The 20,413-nt window shown below is 49.7% G+C and overlaps 5 protein-coding genes across 5 annotated transcripts; 2 read left to right on the top strand and 3 right to left on the bottom strand.

The window, feature by feature from the left end:
• Nucleotide 1: 1 nt before the first annotated feature.
• Nucleotides 2–1,313, top strand: AKAW2_12019A (zinc-binding alcohol dehydrogenase family protein; the record flags this gene model as incomplete). The annotated part of the gene is made up of 5 exons (XM_041684568.1): nt 2–149; nt 212–346; nt 402–617; nt 667–1,037; nt 1,131–1,313. 5 exons carry the CDS (start codon nt 2–4, stop codon nt 1,311–1,313), a joined length of 1,053 nt encoding a protein of 350 aa, XP_041538739.1.
• A 4,520-nt stretch (nt 1,314–5,833) lies between these two features.
• Nucleotides 5,834–10,416, bottom strand: AKAW2_12018S (uncharacterized protein; the record flags this gene model as incomplete). Its single annotated transcript, XM_041684567.1, has 6 exons — nt 5,834–6,593; nt 6,643–7,037; nt 7,090–7,721; nt 7,777–7,792; nt 7,843–9,532; nt 9,584–10,416. The coding sequence occupies 6 exons, from the start codon at nt 10,414–10,416 to the stop codon at nt 5,834–5,836; spliced, it is 4,326 nt and encodes a 1,441-aa protein (XP_041538738.1).
• Nucleotides 10,417–11,283: 867 nt separating this feature from the next.
• Nucleotides 11,284–12,955, bottom strand: AKAW2_12017S (uncharacterized protein; the record flags this gene model as incomplete). The annotated part of the gene is made up of 4 exons (XM_041684566.1): nt 11,284–12,013; nt 12,074–12,314; nt 12,376–12,839; nt 12,888–12,955. The coding sequence occupies 4 exons, from the start codon at nt 12,953–12,955 to the stop codon at nt 11,284–11,286; spliced, it is 1,503 nt and encodes a 500-aa protein (XP_041538737.1).
• Nucleotides 12,956–14,001: 1,046 nt separating this feature from the next.
• Nucleotides 14,002–18,023, bottom strand: AKAW2_12016S (glycoside hydrolase family 55 protein; the record flags this gene model as incomplete). Its single annotated transcript, XM_041684565.1, has 2 exons — nt 14,002–17,079; nt 17,139–18,023. 2 exons carry the CDS (start codon nt 18,021–18,023, stop codon nt 14,002–14,004), a joined length of 3,963 nt encoding a protein of 1,320 aa, XP_041538736.1.
• Nucleotides 18,024–18,698: 675 nt separating this feature from the next.
• On the top strand, nt 18,699–20,178 carry AKAW2_12015A (CFEM domain-containing protein; the record flags this gene model as incomplete). The annotated part of the gene is made up of 3 exons (XM_041684564.1): nt 18,699–19,168; nt 19,240–19,627; nt 19,687–20,178. 3 exons carry the CDS (start codon nt 18,699–18,701, stop codon nt 20,176–20,178), a joined length of 1,350 nt encoding a protein of 449 aa, XP_041538735.1.
• Between the last annotated feature and the right edge of the window lie 235 nt (nt 20,179–20,413).

Here is a 20,413-nt window from a genome sequence, read left to right as displayed (position 1 = left end):
AATGGCCACCCCATCAAACACAGCGCTCGTTGTCCGCGTGACAGATGGCCAATCGCCCAAGCTGTCCAAAGAAGAGATCTCCCTGCCATCTCCAGCCTCAAATCAAGTGCTGGTCAAGTTGTCGCATGCTGCACAAAACCCGACCGATGGTTAGTTCACCACCCAATCCCATCCTACCTGTCCTGCATCCAACCCCACTTACACATTATAGTGCAATCCTTCGATAGTAACGCGTTTGGCAACGGCGCTGTTCTCGGATGCGACTTTGTCGGCGAGGCTATTGAGCTAGGCAGTGAGGTTACCCGACTCGCCAAAGGTGATATCATTGCTGGCTTAGTCTGGGGAGGTATGTAGTCACCGCATTCACTTGAGTAATTACGCTGACTCGTTCCTCGATGCAGGAGAGATCAAAGGTCTAGGCGCATACAGCCAATATTGTCTAGCAGACGAACGAATCTCATTCAAGTTACCTACCAACAGCAACATCTCGCGCGCAGAAGCCAGCACCATCCCCCTCGCCGCAGCTACAGCATGGCTAGCTCTATTCTCCAAAAGCTGTCTTGCACTCAATCGCAACCCAGCCAAGGGTACCAGGATCCTGGTATGGGGTGGTAGCTGTAAGTCCCCATGACACTGAACCAAGTACACAATACTGACTTAGTTTAGCAAGCGTGGGCCTATACACCATCCAACTCGCCTCTCTCTGCGGCTTCGAAGTAGTGACGACATGCAGCCCCAAGCACTTCAACCTGGTCTGCGCATCTGGTGCCAAGTACGCCTTCGACTACAAAGACAAAGATGTTGCTGAGCAGATCCGGGGACTGGCGCCGGGTCTACGCCATGTCTTTGATACCATCGGCAACGCGACGTCCTCTGCTACAGCTTCACGCGCGCTTCATCCCGGACTTGGGAATCTCTGCACAGTGCGTCCGGGAAAGGCTAATACGAAGAATGTTGTTACAGGAACGCGCGTCACGGATGTGTTGGTTTGGACGGCGTTCCTTAAAGATCATAGCTACGGAGAGTTCAAGTGGCCCGTGCGTATTCTCATCCCTCCTATCATATGATGTGCCCCGCATCATGGATATCGGCATGAAACACAGCTGACTAAATCCTTTGGTAATATATAGGCATCTAAAGATGACCACGAGCTTGCTAGCGAGTTGTTTGAGAAGTTGCCCGGCTGGTTGGAGAAAGGTACACTGAAGCCTAATACGCCGAAGCTGCTCAAGGGATTAGACGCGGTGGCGGACGGATTCCAGGAGTACAGAGATGGAAAGATCTCAGCGTACAAGATAGTTTACGAGCTTTGAGTCTACTATGGGCTAGAATATTTATGATGGCATAATGATGGCGTTATTATGATAACATGATACAGAGTGGTTATCATCAATCACCGAGACGAGTTATCCATTAATGCTAGTCCACGGTTTCATCTTATTCCTCCCACCCCATCTAAGCATGTATCAACTTGACCTTGCTATAACTGCCTAAATCTCATCTATTAGTCAATACTACGCCCGTAAAACTACCAATATATGACACCTAGGGGCAAGACATGAATCCATCTTCACCAATCAGCTTTCTTTTTCGAATCAGTGTTTCTTTTCCATTGCTGATGTTAACATTTTCCAGTACTGAGTGCGTCGACATGTGCGCCCTAATCATCGCCGTATGAATTATTGGGCACTGCTCGCTCGGGTAGTGTTCGTCAACATCTTCTGTCTCAGACACATGTCCGTCCTCCGACATTGTGCGAGACGAGACATCAGAAAGCTCATTGGAGAACATTTTGACAGCTTTCCAAAGGTTTTTCCAGCATTCTTGAGAATTAGAATACTAAAAGTAAACCTTCACTCATAGGTGTAGATGGTACCTCTCCTCCGCCCGAATAGTACCTGCCCATACGAGGATCTCATCTTGGAGGAAACAAGTCAGGGGAAGAAACTGAAAACACACGCGCTGCCTTGCTGTATCCAAAACATTAGTCCGATGCCTAATTATACGCGATTGCCGTAGTGTAGATTTCAAGAGGCGACTCATGGTCGTTCGCCACCCAAAATATCCCGCATCATCTGCTAGCGTTTCGGTTATGGTAGAGGACTATCGTAAACTCATTCGGAGAAAGAATCCGTAATAATAATTATTTGTTCGAGAGAGGCCCCAAAGAGATCAAGCTTCTTTAGCAGCATCATAGGTGATATCAAGAAAGAGGTTGTGTACGTTCAGTCTCTGCGCAATTCGCAGACTTCGGATCTTCAGTACTTTCTGACTCGCTCTCTTCAACTTCATATGGCCGAAGGATATTCTGTACTGGCTGCGGCCGGACACGTGTGAGACTACCGATTCACTGCGTTATTGCCAACTTCTCCTCATCTGCGCGCTTCTTCATAACGGTAATTCCTCTCGAATAACAATCCTATTCCCTTGACAGCCTTCCAGCATCCCTTTGCACTCTGATTCTCGTTCATCTGAAGTAGATTTGGACCATCATAGTCTCGAAACCATTGATTAGGAATGGTTCTTGTTGCACTTTGACATTGAAGGGTCCACGACAACTCCAGTATAATCGGGTGATTATCCAGAAAATGTAGCAAACCACCAAACTAGCACTAGCCGGTGTCGACAGTGAGGAACCGTAACTTTCTCCGGATAGGCACCATGAGTATCAGTTGAGAGTAATCTGGGTAATGTGTCTCTTGCAGTGTGTTCTTCTGAGTTGATTTCCAGTTCATAACGAGGATTAAGCACCTATATTGATCAACTGTTCTTGGGGAAGGTCTCCGTACTGCAGCGAAGGACAAGTGCTTGCTCGCACCTTTATGTGAACCATCTGCCACATGCAACAAGTGTTAGAACCCATTCTATATGGCTATCTTATTTGACACGGTAGCAGAGTCGACCCAGGGGTTGATTCTTCCTATTGATCTGCGCAGCAGGCAGTTCGCACAACATGTCCCCGCCAATCACTCCGCCCTAGAACAAAATTTGCCGACGAATGTGAAGTCGTCGAGGCACCATGTATACTCGTCATTGTTACCGAAGAGCAATGATCGTTTGTCTGGTTTACAAACGAGCTCGTTGTGGTAATTAATTCCCCTGGCAGCTATGTTCTTATCGGGCCTGTCGTCACTACGAAAGCACATTCGATCCCAACATGATGCGAGAAGACCCTCTGCAATCAGACACTAGACGAAGCGCTTTCGCAGGTCTGAGGAACTGTAGTGTTCGTCCCAATCAATCGCTTGTCCTGATGGTTGGGAATTGCTTCCTCATTCATGTGATACTTCAAAAGGGCTCGGATATCGAGAACTGATGCCAGTGATGACGACGTGTCAGTCGGAATATAGACAGGGCCTCTTGACTGGCTCATTTATCTTCAGTGCAATCTGGGAAATCTCGAGGACGTGGTTCATGGCTTGCACCATCCCACTCTGTCTGCTCCATTTGCCCTGCTGACGGCCTGTTTTCTGGGGGCCAATTCAGAATTTGGCATAAACCGCTGCTTTTAGATCCATTGCTGATGTTTTAGATATGATGTTTGCAGCCGCACTGAGCTGTCGGTTTCTGGTCGCCACTCCATTGAGCTGTTCATCAGACGACTGTAGGTTCCTGAATCGTAGGATAGATCGCTTAAATCGATATTTGTAGGAAGGTAGTGAGGCGTCTGGAGTTCTCATGTCTCAAAAGGATTGCTATCGCAAATCCCCAGGACAAATTGTCTGAACCCTGGATTTCCTCTGCGTGTTAGGTTCACCTCTGGGTACTTGAAAGTAGAAGATAAAGATAGCGCAAGCCGAGACAGACTCGAGAAAATCGTTCGCAATACTCAGTGATGGGTATTGCAGCAATTACAAGGCAATGCACAAAGATGATATACCAAAGTCTCAAGACGCCTGTCTAGTTCATTCCTCAGTACCGCATGTCCACGATATTGCGTTGATGCCCTCGGTGAGTCATAAGCCGCGCTAGTGATATAGTTCCCCGGCGATGCTGTGGACAAATAGATAACGATGGTGTCTTCGTAACCGAGGCGATCTAGTGACTGTTTATTCAATGGTGGATACGATGAAGCTTCGGCGGCAGCAGTTCTGGGCCAGACATGTTCTTGATAAGACATTGTGTATCGTCACGCCTAGGATTTGAGATAGGAAGTAGTCAGATAAACGACCACGTGCAAGGTAGAAGGTATTTTCATAATTTTCAGTTTATCTTGTAAGCTCATTTGAATCTCGAACAAGCTATTAGCACGGTCTGACTTTCTCTCGCAGTGCGGGATTGTTGTTGCTGGGATCCCGACAAAAGGTTTCAAAGACGGGGCCTCGAAGCAGACAACACCAACCCTGGTCTTGTCCATCATTATGGTACCCATATAGTTGAGTACTCTGGGTGTAATAGTCGTTGAAAACCACACAATCTTCTAATATTATTTGCCAATGATACAGCCCTTCCAGAAAGCGCAGAAATGGCTGGTTGGTTATCCTTTCTTCGAGATATCTTCAATAGCTGAATTTGTAAAGCATCTGAGGGATGCATTATATTCGTTGTGATATGCAGACTTGGATCCTCTTCGACTTCCCCTTAGGTGATAGATCCCCCGCAGCGGGTAAAAGAGTGCCTGTCGATAATGAAAGGCTCAAAAATTAGCAGTCAATCCAAGACTTCCTAAGTTTTCCATGTAAGTGAACTTACTCCATGATTCGCAGAAGTAGTCCATCCTCTCCATTTTATAGCCGCGTAAGAAAGGGAAGCACCAACAACCAAGCTGGAAGCGGCCAAGATACGGCCCTCTTCGCATTTGAGACTAACCATTCTTGACCCAACTCGTGTCCCTTCATCCATTATCCGACACTTGGAACGGGACAGAAGCTCTCGCTTTTTCTGTCATCTCAAGCGCAGCCGTATCGACCTTCCTAGATATGGAGTATATACCAGACCCAGGGTATGCATGGTCATCAACCTCCTCTGATTAATAGCAAGAAGCAGCACTGCAGTATGTGTTCTTAGCTGGTTGGGTCAGCAATGCAGCCGATGATGAACGCGTTTATGATAACAGCACATCAGGATTGGCTTTCTGCTATCTTGCGGCATGGCCATTACTCATCAGGACCAGCTTCAGAAAGAACCTCATTATTGTGGAGGTAGATACGCAGCGATTTGGCTTCGATGTTGCATTAATCTGCGTGTCAATTCTTTCATAACTGCGTGTCAGGTGGACGCGCAGGTCTTGATGTTGCAATCAATGATATGATGGCTATTATTCTCTCTTTGGATAAGGATAATACAAAGTTAGCTTAGAGCTATGTAAAGACAATTGGATGACTTATAAGTGAGGGTTGAATTTGCTCTCTGGATAGAAAAGAAGAGGGAAGAAGAGGTGGAAGAGAAGCCAGAGTCTTTTTATATTGAGATGCTGAGAAGGGAAGGTGAATCACAACACGGTGACTTTGACAGCTACATTACCTCTAGGCAGCGACGTGCACTGCAATCATTAAATACGGCTTGATCAGATTGAAGATTGTATTAATTGTGAGTCATGATCGCATCGTTTTGTTCTAAGATTCACATCGCTACGGCGATGAGAGCTTCAAGTAGAGTAGAATATAGGGCACGGCGGGGCTGTAGGCCTCTGCTGGATTCACAGGCAGTGGCCTTTTTATGTACTTCACAAACGTTGCTATTAACCCATACATTGTGATATTTGTTCACTACAAGCACTCAAGCACATCAAAATAATGAGTTAATGTCATTAATCAATGCTACGCAAGTCTAGTCTATCTAATCCATCTATATGCAATACTAAACATCACACGTTATACCCACCACCAACATCTCACGCTCTCTTAGCCTTCGTTTTCTTGTTGTACGGCCTCACACGGAAGACATAATAAAACACAATGGCCGCACAGATATTGAAGACAAAGTAAGCCCAGAAGATACCATAATCTCTCCAGCGATCATCCCAGCTAATCTCCCGACCGGCCAGATACTGATCAGCCGAACGAAGGGAACAATACTCGCAGTTCGCTGTCGCATTCTCATTATACAGCCTGCCCGTGGCAGTAGTGAGGTAATCAGCGAGATATTCACCGCAGGTCTGACCAGACGGGGGATTGAATACGCTGAGCTCACTATCCGAGCAGACGATCGGACGGCCGTGCAGAGCAGTACTGGAGATTCCGGCGATGTAGTACGACAGTGGAGAGACGCGCCACATGAAGATCCAGAAGCCGGGCAAAGCGGACGGGGGCTGCATGACACCGTTGAAAATGAGGGAGAGACCGAACATGAAGACGGCGAGCATACCACCCAGTGCGGGGTCGGGGAGGGCGCTGATGATAAATTGGGCGAAACTGGAGGCGAAGATGTAGAATTGGATGACGAAGAGCAGGATCAGACCCATGCGGTCGGAGGATTGGTCGGCGCCGAAGACCGCAAAGTAGAAGGATGCCCAGGCGCAGATAGCGAGGACGATGTGCCACGGGATTTCGGCGAGGAATTGAGCGATGATGAAGATCTTCCAGGAATAGACCTTTGATGGTCTTTCGCGGACTTCGTAGAGGGCGCGGTTGGCGACGAAGTGGGGCATGATTCTGGAGGAGTTAGTCTGAAGTCCGTCGTAGGGATGGTGGTAGCACTCACTGGTTAACCAAGGTGGTAAAGATAGTACACAGCAGGAACAAACTGAAAAGAACATTCTGAAACCCTTGCTGGGAGTTGTCGGACTGCCAGAAGGAAAAGCCGATGAAGAGACCGGATACAATTCCCAGAACGAATTTTGCCAGGACGTATTCGGGTTGTCGGTAGTACTGCTGGAACACACGTTGTGTCACATAGTAGAACTGACTAGACAGAGGCATGGCAAACTCGGCGATGGTTTCGTCGCGAGACGGCAGTGATGCGCCCTTTTGGCAGATGCGGTCCAGTTCAGCGTGGAGTTCTTTGCGTTCGGGACTGTTATTCCAGGTCTGGACCCAGTCGATGGTTGACTTTCCAGACGCACCCGCGCCGATGATGTCCAGCATGTATTCAGCGGGCTAATAAGGTCAGTATGCATGAAGGAAATGGCGGGTGGATGGTATGACTCACGTTTTCAGTGGCTTCGCAACGGCGGGCGCCATTGCTCTGGAAGTAGTTCAACAACGTCTGAGATTGCTGGCCAATATCGCCAAAGTACACCGTCTTTCCACCCTTGGCAAGGAACAGCAGTCGGTCAAAGTGCTCAAAGAGCAGAGCACTAGGCTGATGGATCGTAGCCAACACAGCCTGTCCGTGATGTGCAAGCTTCCTCATGAAGGTACAAATAGCCCAGGCACTCTGAGAGTCGAGACCAGAAGTAGGCTCATCCAAGAAGATCAGCAATTCCGGCTTGGCTGCTAACTCAACACCAATACTGAGAAGCTTTCTCTGGCAAACGTTCAGACCATTCCCGGGGTTTCCGACCACAGCCTCAGCAAAGTCTTCCATATCCAACATTTTGATCACTTCTTCCACGTAGGCGTATTTCTCCTGGAGGGAAACGGTCTTGGGCTGGCGCAGAACCGCACTGAATCGAAGTGCTTCACGGACTGTCGATTGGGCCAAATGCATATCTTGTTGTTGTACGTAGCCAACCTTACGAGGGAAACTTGCGTTCAGGTCTTTACCGTTGACAAAGAGCTCACCGGTGATGACTCCAAGGGAGGCCCTCTGCGCCAAGACGTCCAGTAAAGTGGTTTTACCTAGAACCAATCAGTATCATATATCATAGAACTCCGTCAATGAAGGCCGACATACCAGCACCACTGACTCCCTAGTAAACAATTAGTAAAGATCTTTATACGTATGGAGAGCGAGACATACCATAAGGGCCGTCAAAGTTCCCGGCTTGACAAATCCACTAACTTCATCAAGAAGCCTTCGTGTTCCCTCCTTCACTGGGATATCGTACGACAGGTTTTTCCAGGTGAAGATTTCCTTTTGTTCCGGAATTTCGGCAGATCCGAGATCAGACTCTCCTGCACCTTCAGTGACGGCTTGCACAGATTCCACTCCAGTTTCTTCATCATTCTGAAGATTGGCGGGAACATGTCCAGGACGGAAGACCAATGCCTCAGCAGTGGGCTTCGCACCGGGGGAAAGCTCAGTAATGGTGAGGTAAAGCGCATTGAAGAATACCAAGAATGCAATTAGAATTCCGTAATTCCGCCAAATGTGAGAATAGGAGTATTCATAGTTCAAGGAAATGAACTGGTCTCCCGAGACGGTTTGTGCTCCGGCGACAGCACCAACAGCAGAGCAGATGAAGGAGTCACCACTAAGACTGGCATAGTTAGGAATGAACTCCGAGCATTCAAAATGCCGTCCATGGAATTCGTTGGCAACCAAGCCTTCGAACGAGTAGAAGATAGGGTTGATCCATCTGATCCAGCTGAACCACGGATGCATGTATGGCTGAGGCAGGGTAAAACCCGTGTACACAACCATGCAGATGACGCAGATGCCTGCCAGGGCCATGGCTTGTCCAATACTCTTGGTAGCAGAGCCCAAGCTTCGGAAGACACCGGACATCGTGACAATCGTAGTAATCAAAAACAAGATGTAGATGAAGAATTGAGAAGGTTCACGACGTAGGTTCGCCATAAAGTAGAGAATGATACTGAAGCAGATACATCTGAAGAGCTTAATCGGGAAATCGAGGATGATTGACGCGAGGGCTTCAGCAAACGGGTGCACGAATGCATACCCGGCCTGCTTTTCAACGACAGGACGTTGGGCGTAAAGGGACATGATCTCGTTAATAGTAATCAAAGCGTTCATGAGGACCGAAAAGTAGAGGGTAGCACCCCTTTGGAAGAAGCCAGCCGTGGCAGCGGGTGTGTTGTAGAAAATCGAACCGATAATCAACGAGAGTGCGATTTGAACGAAAACGGTAATCAAGGTAGTGGGAAGGTCATTTCGTGTTCTTTGATATGCTCGTCGGAGGCAAATCCGGATCTGCATGGGAATTGAGAGGAGATAAGGACTCTTCGGGCGCACATGTTTCGCTTGCTGCGCCTGCTTGCTTTCGCCGAATCGCTTCTCGAGCTCGACTCCCGGCGCATATCTCGCTTTATAGCTGTGCATCTTGGCTTTGAGAGCTTGGTATTGTGGACTCTTCTTCCAGTAAGCTTCGAATTCGGCTGGTGTCCGGGGAACCCTGTCTGCCATGTCTTTTCTAGCGATTCTCTCGCGAGGATTGGTGATGGACGTCAAGAAGTCAGGGGTGATCTGTTTCAGTGGTCGCTCCCAGCCCATTTCTTCGAAGTATTGAGCTGCCTCTTGTTGAGGGCCGTAGTAGATCTGTCTACCTTCATACAGCACAACCACCTGGTCGAACAGCTGGTACATAGACTCGGATGTTTGATACGCAGCAACAGCATGGCAGGAGCCGACGAGATCGGAAGAGAGGCGAAGGGCTTGAACAAATTCGAGGGCCATGGCAGCGTCAAGACCACGCGTGCTGTTATCCCAGGCACCGATGGGAGCATTCGATAGAGCCATCTCAGCAATACTAGATAGGTTTAGTAAGCTATAACATCGTGGGACCTTTGGACCAACTTACCTCACACGCTTCCGTTCACCACCACTAACACCACGGATAAAATCATTACCCACTTTCGTGTTGTATGTATGCGAGAGACCGAAGAACGCCATGATCACCTGAACCCTCGTCTTGACATACTCTGCTCGACTCATGCCACCGATCCGGTTGTGGGGTGCTCGTGCGTGGGCAGCGAACTCGAGGGTCTCGCCAACTGTCAGATGAGGGAAGTGCTTGTCGACTTCTTGGTTGTACAAAACTTCACCACGGTATTCCTTGATCATCTGGTTGAATGCGATACCTTTGTACTGCACATTGCTTTGAGGGTCCAAATCCAGTCCGTGAAGGTGACCACTGATGGTTTTGAGAAAGGTAGAGCAACCACTACCAGGTCTACCCAGGACAAGCAACAGTTCTCCACTCTCCAAGAGACCATCATGACTGTGTAGAATCGTGCGACGTGTGCTTTTCTTGCTGCGAAATGCCGAAGTAGCCAGTTTGAAGGGGCTCATGAGGGTGGACAGCACCGTCTGCTGCAGGTGAAGCGAAGAACCAGATCCATGAACCGACAGATCCTCGAACAGGATACCTTGTTGACGAGCATCGATATCTTCGGCGTCCAAGGCCCGGATAGTGACCTTGGCCCATTGATACGGATCGAACTGGGGGTGGCTTGGATCTAGAGCTTTCTCGTTGGTGATGACAGCGGCCAGCGACTCGGTGTGTAACTCGGAAGCGATGTTGGTGAGGGCACGACGTTGCTCGTTGGTGACCACACTGGAAGCAGTTTGGGTCTTGGTTAGTTGCAGACTGAGGTCATTCTCATCTGCACCATCCCGGTGGGATGGATCCATGATTAATAGATTACACGCCTTTCAGCGGAAAAGAATAACTATAGCAATATAAAGAAGGTGTAAAAAGATAATTATAAGCCAACAACGGGCATATATAGTTGTAGTGAAGATTAATAGTACATGCTTCCAAAAACCTTTCAACTACGCACAGCAGCGACCACGCCCCTTGATATCTTGTTCTCCAACGTGGTGAGTGGAGCCTGTCGAGTCCCTACGAGGTCCACCTGCACGGCGAAATCGGTGACAGAATTTTGATACAACCGGAAGTGGTCGCCTCCGAGACGAGAAGCAACAGGCAGTGATACCAGATTATTGGCTCCCGCAGTGGAAGATGGAGCATAAGAAAAATCTATGTTGGAATTGCGGGCGCAAGCTTAGCCGCCGGGGACCCCATCGGCATTCGGCTTTGGGCGAACCGACACGGATCCAGCGAATGCCATGGTCAGGCACATCTCAAACTGCCTCCCTACTGGCTGGATTCTTTTGGTTGCCCCGAGGGGCTCAAAGTCTGAAAGGCTTATGAGTCTTAGTTATCATCTATTTCCAGCAGTCGGCGTTGGAAATCCCGTTTCGCCGACTGTGGGTCTAACGATGGTTCACCAGACAAAACGCTGACAACCAATCCGGTGGATCTGGTTTTACCCTGAATTAGCAATCAATCAAGTTATGGGGCCTATATTTCGGATTTTAAGTCACGGAGTTAACAGGACATTACGCAGTACGGAGTATACATCTGCATAATGACGCTGCATCTGGGTAATCTGTTCCCTCTGCTCCCAGCCGATAAGCAGATAAAATACACAACCCTCCATAACAGTTGAGAGATGCCCAAACCAACATGGTGACTCAAAGACATTGTTCCACCTGCTAGCAATTCTCCGAGTTTGAGCTGACGTACTCCACGTGGTGTTGTGTTTCCTTCTGCGAAGGTTCTAGCCCCTGGATGACCCCTCCTAGCGGGTTGGCTTCAAACCGGCCTTTGTCGGCCCACTCTGTTCGGGCTACCAAGACCGAAGTCCCGTAGAATATCGCGTCGATCTCCTCGAGCCGTCGGCCGGTAGTCTCCGGATATAGCAGGTAAATCACCGGCACAAAGCAGAAATTAAACACCGTAAATACTAGGTATCCCTTCCAGCCCTGCTGGCTCATCAGCGAGGGAGTCATCATGACGGTGGCGAAGTTCCAAATCCAATTCGAGGAGGTCGTCAGAGCTGTCCCCTGGGATCGCAGATGAAGAGGCATAATTTCGGCATTGTACAACCAGGGTATCGCCAGATATCCTAGTGCGAAGAAGGTGTAGTACAGGAAGAAGGCAACAATGCAGACAATCGAGGCTGCAAACGTGCCCGACTGGATCGTTAGTGACATTGTCAGGAAACAGCAGCCCATGCCAGCAGCGCTAATCATCATACACCGCCGCTTGCCGAGATGATTGATCACAAAAAATGGGATAAATGCTGATAACAGATACCAGAGACCGTTGAACCCGGAAAGGAGCAGGGACAAGTTGTGACTGAGACCGACGGAGACTTCGAAGAGGTATGAAATGTAATAGCCGATGCTGCAGACGCCGGACCACATCACCATGAACATCAACCTGCATATGATGCATCTAATCAGCCGAAACATCCCGCAGTGACTGATAAGCGAGACTTACCACCACCCTAGCATGAGGCGTCGGAAAATTTGCGTGCGTGGCTCATTCTTAAATAGATCCACCCATTTAGTCGCTCCATGTCTGGCTTCAAGCTCCACAGCTTGCTGGATCAAATGGACCTCTGCTTGGACTTCGCTCTGCTGTTCATCCGATGTCCCATGCATTCTCATCAGTGTATACAAGGCTTTGTCTCGGTAGCCGTGGACGAAGTGCCATCTAGGAGACTCCGGCATCAATGGAACTACACAGACTATCAGCTGTGTGCCAGGCAAGGTTGTTGAAAGTATACATGAGGTACCTACCAAGGCACATTATCAGCACCGCAAACACAAGCTGTGCTGCGACCAGGAAGCGCCATTGAAAAACACTATTTGCAGAATAGGACAGAGCATACGCCATCCAGTAGCTGATGGTTGTACCTGTGCAAACCAACACATACTGGATGGCTCCGAATCGCTCTCGCTTTTTAGCTGGAAGGGTCTCGGCCTGCCACACTGAGATCACAGACGTGTTCAGTCCGGTTCCCATCCCAGACACGATCCTTCCGACGATAAATTGAGCTGGCGAGTATGCGGCTGTTTGAATGACTGCGCCGATCGAGATCAGGACTGTGCCGATTAATATAGGCTTCTTCCGACCAATCTTCTCGTTGAATGATATACTGCCGACGCAACCGAAAAAGCACCCCAGCGTGTAAAGACTAGACAGTAGTCCTTGCATAAAGGTTGATGGCTGGTCCATTGTTTGAAGATAATTCTCGGCGAGTCTGCACGCCAGTCAGAACCATATTTCGAGGTAGGCGATGACAGCATACAGCACGCCTGACATGAACCCTTGGTCATAGCCATAGAGAAGGTATGAGATTCCGCATGTTATGGTCATCAATATACAGAGCACTTAGCCCTGAGGTTTGTTCATGGTCGCCAACGGGTAGTAGACCGCGCCTTTAGATATTAAACTGCATCAAGAGTAGAGGCTTCTTCAGCTCTCCAGGAAAATGAAATGTTCTCGCAGCTCAACACATGGAATGATAAACCTGCACCCCGCATCTCTCTGTTTCCCCAGATCATCATTTTACCCCAGGCCCCGGATATCGAAACTTGTCACGTCAACCAGGATATTTCTCCGACGCCTCGGACGATCGGCGAATTTCCGCTGAGATACGCGCGGCACCGTGACCTTCTCATTCTTGATTGACCCCTGTGCATTAACAAAGTGCGGGGTTGATCAACCTGAAGAACAAGTGACGAGACCCAACGATAGCAACAGGCCAACATACTTAATGTCCACGGTCGGGTGTACTCCGCCTGTGGTACTGTACAAGTTTATATTAGGAATGTTATGCTGCGACTAGTAATCAGTAGGTCGAAAAATATATTCGGCGGGCTAGTCACGCCTTAGTTGTCTCCCACTTGGGGCTTTAAACTCTCAAGCCGTAGGCACTCCATGCTTTTATCCATCTATTTATTTGTTTACTTTTCATCTTGTAGGACGAAGGGCAAAATGAAGGGGGCAAAAAAAGGGAGAAATTAAAAAATAAATAAAATAAATAATTTGACAAACAAGATATTATGTAATCCATGTTCATGCCGATGCATCCAAGATTGGAAATCGAAACATAAGGATAGTCCCAAGCATTATATTGTGATATAGTACTCTGAAGAATAAGACTATTCCCTGAGCTTTACATTTTGTTTCGGATAGATGAGACACTTGTAAATTCAACAGGTTATGTCACGACCATTGTCGTACAATCCCTTGTCGACAACGAAAACAACAGAAAATTGCAAATAATGCAATCATCAAATCAAGCTCGCTACGACCCTTACAGATAACAGTATGCCACCAGATAACTATACTCGCGAGACGAAGACTTGTCCGTATACTTGTGTTTCAACTACGGCATACAATCCGGGTCGCCCATCCACCTAAACACGGCATTTTGGCTTCGTAATATCATCGAACTTGTCCTGCTCCACTTTGTAATCCTTGCCAATCTTTTCCAAGTCATCCTCAGTCACCGCGCGACGGGCAGCGGCAGCCTCAGAGTAGTCGTCTTCATCGCGTAATCCCCCACCAGCGATGAGATCCAGAAGCACCATAGGGGCGGAGCTGGGGTCTGAGACGATGCTTTGGATGCCCAGGGCGACGTTACCGGTAGCAGAAACAGTCTCGAAGACTCCGTCCAGCACATCCAGCTCAGGGGTAATGTCATCCAGGAAGGGAACGAAAGCAAAGGCAATGCCCAGAATCTCCAGGACGAGCTTGATTTTATCCTCCTTAGCCTGCTTCTCGCCAATCGCCTTCACATTCGCCATGGAGGCGATAGCTTGCTGCAGCATGAGAACGGGCATTGAGAAAGTTTCAAGCAGGTCCTGCATACCGCCGCCCCAAGCACCAAGATTGATATCCATCTTGCGCGCAAGGAGGTTGTTCTGTAGGGTGCCGACAGAGGGCAGCGCCGCAGTGATGACGTCCTTGGGGTTACCAACGTTGATTTCGTTGGACTTGACCGCTTGGGGGATATTAACATACCGATAATCGGTGCCTCCCGAGCAAGCCCCCGGAATACAGTGGCCAACCTCGTGTGTAGGGCCCCCTTCGTCGCCGAAGGTCACCCAGGTGCGATTGATCCCGTAGGTGCTTTCGAGCTCGCTGTAGAAGCCATCGGCGTCCTTGAGAGTGTATGTCATAGTATATCTGGTGGCGCCCATCAACTGGGTGTAGGTGAACGGACACTGCTGCGTTGAGGTCGGTCCATAGCCCTCGCAGGTGCAATCGAAATACTTGTTACCCGCTCCGCCTTCGGGTTGACTGGGCGTCGAGGCGGCCATGAAGGCGTTGATGGCGTCAGGGACCATCTCGCGAACGTATTGTTTGTAGTATCCGAAGTACTTGTCATAGTTCTTGTTGGTTTCAGTGTAATTGGCGAGAGAGGCATTCAGAGTGGTGTAGAGAGTGTTCATTGCGTAGTACGGCATGCATTGATCTGGATAGCTGCTCAGAGCCCCGTTGAGATCGTCGACCGTTGCATACTGCTGGGTCAAGTCGCACTTCCAGGTTGACTGACAGGCCGGGTCGGTGGAATCATCTGTGCACGACCAAATTGGCTGCTCGTAGTCGTCCAGATAAGCTGCGAGGGCGCTCCAGTAGGGATGTCCGATAGCCTGCGTGTTGTTCGCCGCGTAGATGATATCGTTGTCATTGCTGATCATTTCCACGGAACCGATTGTAATAAGATTCCACACGTAGAGACCATAGTTATCGCCCTGATCTTGGACCATCCGCTGCTGGCAATTCTGGGTGTCGACACAGGTCTCGACGTAATTGTCGTACCAGGAGTAGAGGCCGGCTCCCGCAACGGTTAGGTTGGTGTTATCTTTCATGGTCACCGCCCATGCGAAATTGCAGAGCTCCGGCGACGCATTGCAAGTGGTGTCCGGAAAGGCAGGGTCGTTCGTGAAGAGGCCCATCGATGCGTTGAAGGGCCCGGGGGACTCCGTGGCATCGGTAAACTGATAGTATGGAGATTCGGTCTGTATCATGCCAGCCAGTGTGTTGGTAGAGTTGACGAAATTGTATTGATAAAGGATTGAATGCTCTGAGGCAGTGCCGTACATCCAGGTTGGCCCTGAGGTTGACTCAACTAGAAGCCCTCGAGCAACCCCGACGGTGATTTGTGTGTTGGCTGGGTCGTCAATATCGTGATCAGCCACCCACAGCCACATGTTTTCAAAGTACCCATTTGCTTCTGGGGCGATGTGTAGCATTAAAGAAGCGGCCACACAACCTGATGCAATCGAGTCGCCGGTAGGACACTCGTCCAGCTGCAGTTTGCTGCCATACGCGCCTCCCACCCGAAAGTGCGAGTCCCAAATACCCACCGAGCCCTGTATCTCGGCCTGAACGTTCCACTCCACCATCACCAACCCTGGTAGCTCTCCAATAGAGGTAAAGAGCATATCACTTATTTCCACCGTCCCCACATCACCGGGGTTGCCCACTTGGATCATGACCTTGGGGGAGGTCATGTCGGCGAAATAGTCGCCCGATGCCACAAGCTGTGACCATACTTGTCCAGTAATACGGGCATGTGCTGGAATCACGATGGTAGAGGTGACGATGTAGGAGCCGGGAGGGAAATAAATCAGATTGTCGGCGGTGGCCAGGGCGAGGGCCGCGACAATAGCCGCTGTGTCATCTGTAGCTCCATCGCCAGCCGCTCCATGATCTTTCACGCTGACGATGCTATCCAAGGAGAGGGACTCATACTGCGGGCGGTCTTTGTAAAAATACGAGTCTCGGTAAATGATCTGGTCCTGACCAGCATCTAGAAGAGGCGGTGGAGGTTGCTGCACGTTCACTTCGTAGTAACCAAAGGTGTTGTCGGATTGTTGTTGGATGTTCCCGATGACCACGAAGTCCACATCACCATTAGGAAGATCGAGGCTCGTGCCATCAGTGAAGGAAACCATTGTGTCGACAGCGTTGACGCCGACGTTGTCCAGCGTGATAATGCTGGATTCCAGAATGCTTGACTGCTCGAAGCTCGCCTGAATAGCAATGGGAGTTTCATCGAACATGCTATCAAGGATGTACGTAGATCCAGATGGCTGGCCAGAAGGATCCTGAGGATTGATCAGGCTTATTCCTATGGGTGAACTGGAGAGACGCAATCCAGACCACGTCCAACCCCAATCCCAGATCAAACCAATGCTCGCATTAGTCTGACCGAATATCTCGAAATCGCGGACCGTGTACTGCTGGTTACCACCATAAATGCCATACGATCCACCTGAGAGTGTGCAGCCCGACATGAAGCCACCGCTACCATTTTCGGTGTAAATGCCCATCTGGGTGGTTCCGGCACTTGAGCTGGCGGTTATGTACACGTTGGTTAGGGAGGTCGCTTGCGCAACCTGCCAATGCAATCCGGCAGCATTCGCGGTGGTGGTCTCCTCGATATCAATGATGAAGTTCCGGACTTGACGATAGAAATTGGATTGCTGAAGATAAGAGTTTAGCTTGGTTTCCCGAAGGTAACATATCACAGGAGTCGACTTACTTCAATGTACCACTCATTTCCATTGTCGTTCGGGATATAAACATCACTTTGAATTGCCCCCAGGCCAATGAACGATGGAGACGTTTTGATCACGGGAAGGTCATTTGCATTACCCACCAACTGAGAGTAGTAAGAGGCATTGAGGGGCGAGGAGATGAGGTATGTGCCTGGGGGGAAATAGATAAATGTACCCTTGGTCGAGGAAGATTCGCAGTTTTCCTGGCAACTTCCTCCGTAGGAGATTGCGGCATTAATAGCATCGGTGTCATCCGTCACCCCGTCGCCCTTGGCTCCAAACTTTGGATCGGTAACGTCTCGATAGACGGGATAGGACGAATCCCACCCCATGGGCGGGCGACCGTGGTCGACCTGGGCCGGCCAGTAGTCCGACGATGAGTCTGTACTGTCCTGTTTCGACGATGTCAAGGGCCTGCGCGCCTTGGTGAACTGACTGTAAGATTTGTGAAGAGTGCCATTCCTTAGCTGCTGTGCTGCGTGACGCTCAGCAAGGAGTGCGGCTGCAGCTCTGAGACGAGAGTCCAACGTGGGCGCCACCGGCTGTGCAGACAATTCGTACTGGGTTGAGGAATGCGAAGCATTGGAGTGGCGCGATTGATATGTGTTGCGCTTAGGATTCGCCACTCTCCAGGCATTATATTCGGATTGTTGTGCCACAGCAGCCTCCACGAGCTTCTGAGCCTGTTGCAGCTCAGTGATCGAGGTATTGTGGGAACGCGGCCTCGGTGGATTGGCAAGGGCTCTCCGCTGATGCCACAGATGGAAAGTTGAGTCGGCGATTGGGAAGCCCCAGTTAAAATTAGACAGAAAGCAAGAATCACAAGCACAATGAAAGTCCTCCACATTGCAGCCATCATTATTCGGCATGCTAGGAGTGCTAAAGGAAATGAGGACGTATGTAGGCTAAGCAGTCAGGCTTAGGCAAGGTACTTGGCACAGGTGGCCTGAGTCAACAGTTAAGGAGCGAATAAAAGAATGACTGGTTAATGAACAAAAGAGTGACTTGCTGGAGAGCCAAAGGAAAGAAATGAGTGATGAGGGTGCTTTCAGCCGACGGTCGAGTGCCCATGGCATATTACATATATAACCCCGGCTCGAGCCAGAAATTTCCCAGGCTGGATGAAGCCCCCTGATTCCGATCTATCCGACGGCGAAGTATTCCCTTACGAGATACCTTCCGCTAATTGCGCTGTGAGGGGAGTAAGACACATGGCTCGATCTAATTCAATTCGACACGTCGAGCTAATGCGAGCTAGGTGCACTCCAAGAGGCGTGCCTGAACAGGCTCCACCGTCTTGCGATAAGAACCAACTTATGTTGAGCTCTTCGAGCTAGTCTATAGTAGTTGCACTGTGTGCCTGACAGGGATTTTTCCTAGCCCCCAAACCCCCCCTCCCCCGTCTTGCTTTTCATGTGCCTACTGTATTTATTTGATGCAATTTGAAACTCCTTTTTCCTCACTGTACGCTCATTGTTTCTCTTCTGTCTCCCATCTCCCATCTTGTTTCTCTCGTTGTTCGCTACGCAAAGCAATCACCCAAGATGCATCTTGTCCTTCGACTTTTCCTTGTCACTTCATGGATCTTGATTCCAGTCTTTGGCCAGCTGGAGACAATTGGTCTCACAACCTCTGGTGTTACACCCACTAGTACGCTCTTATCGACGGCCAACCCGACCTCATCTTTATCGAGTCCGCCAACTTCGGCAACCCCCTCGCTCACTACTACCTCACCCAGTGTCACCAATTCGGGTGACTCTTTGGTGCTCACCACTGTGTTTACCCAGCCACCAGGATGCGCTGGTGGAATGACCGAGATCCCAGCATGGTCGACCGAGCTCTGGCAGAACATTGTCAATCCGGTTTCCACTATGACCCTTTCATCCTGCTACCCCAGCCAATTCTACTATAGTGCGATAGCCACTAGAATCCTGCCCCCCTACAAGCAGCTTGTGTGCCCCGAAGACTGGGAAACGTACAATGTTACCGACACGTACATCATCTGTTGCCCAAGGTATGCTTTTTTTTCTCTTGCCTCGACTCTCCATTTAGCCCCAGAAAGGCTGACTGGACATCCATTAAAAGCAACTATGGAATGTACATGCCAAACTACCAGAATTCGACGCGACCTGGATTAGGCGCCGTCTGTACTTCGAGCATCTGGCCCGATGTGTTGATGGACATCACCAGCTACGATTCCGCGGGATCGGTCACTGTCATTCCCACCATCGCTGGGGATGATGGGGCCCTCGTGTTCGCAACGGCGTTCGATGGAACCAAGGCTACTGCTGTGGCCTCATCCACATCTATGACCTCTACGTCTCCCCCCAGCGCCATCTCATCTACATCATCCCCAAGTAACACTGCTCCGGAGACTACCATTGTTCTCACAACTTCTGCTGGCTCAACCGCATCCACTTCGACATCCGCAACGGCCACCATCACCGGAATTTCCCAGCTCCCTACCTGCGGTGTAAGGCCCTACCCCTACCCTCCACCAAAGTCTACCTGCTAAGTCCAATTTTTATACAGCAAACCTGCTTCGACAACATGTTAGCCAAATATGATAGCCTCGGCTGCGAGACATCCGATCCATCCTGCCTCTGCCGAAACATCAATTTCTACTACGGAATCCGTGACTGCGCCAATGCCGCTTGTGGGACTGCAGTGGCAAGCACAGTTCTGGCTTTCGAGAGTGGATACTGCACCTCCGCCATTGCGGCCGAAACCACCTATCCGGTGACTAGTACCACCACCGTCTCGTCGACATCTACAGCAAGTCCCACCGCGATCTCTGACCTCCCCACCTGCGGTCAGACCTGCTTTAACAATATGCTGGCCAAATACTCCTCCCTCGGATGTAGTAGCCCTGACCCTGCCTGTTTATGCGAAAACATCAACTTCTACTACGGTATTCGGGATTGCTCGAATGCTGCCTGTGGTACTGAGGTGGCTACCACTGTTCTGGCTTTCGAGAGCAGCTATTGTGCCTCTGCTACCGCGGCTGCTGCCACCAGTAAGTAATGTATGGGTGAGAGAAATGACTGCTGGAGCGCCCAATGGTGTTAGGGAGATGGTTTCACATGTTCATACCCACATCGTTGCCCTACCTCATTTCCGCGCTAGCTAGTACTGTAGTTTTCCCCTTTTGTTAATCAGGGCCTTAGAGCATCATCGTTTAATTTGATTCGAGATTATCCATTCTGTAGGCATCTCAGCCTTCCCAAAGGTGCCACTGACAAATTTGGCCCGATACAAA

Source organism: Aspergillus luchuensis, chromosome 1, assembly GCF_016861625.1.
Source record: "Aspergillus luchuensis IFO 4308 DNA, chromosome 1, nearly complete sequence".
Lineage (NCBI taxonomy): Eukaryota > Fungi > Ascomycota > Eurotiomycetes > Eurotiales > Aspergillaceae > Aspergillus > Aspergillus luchuensis.
This window is presented reverse-complemented; position numbering and strand designations above follow the sequence as displayed.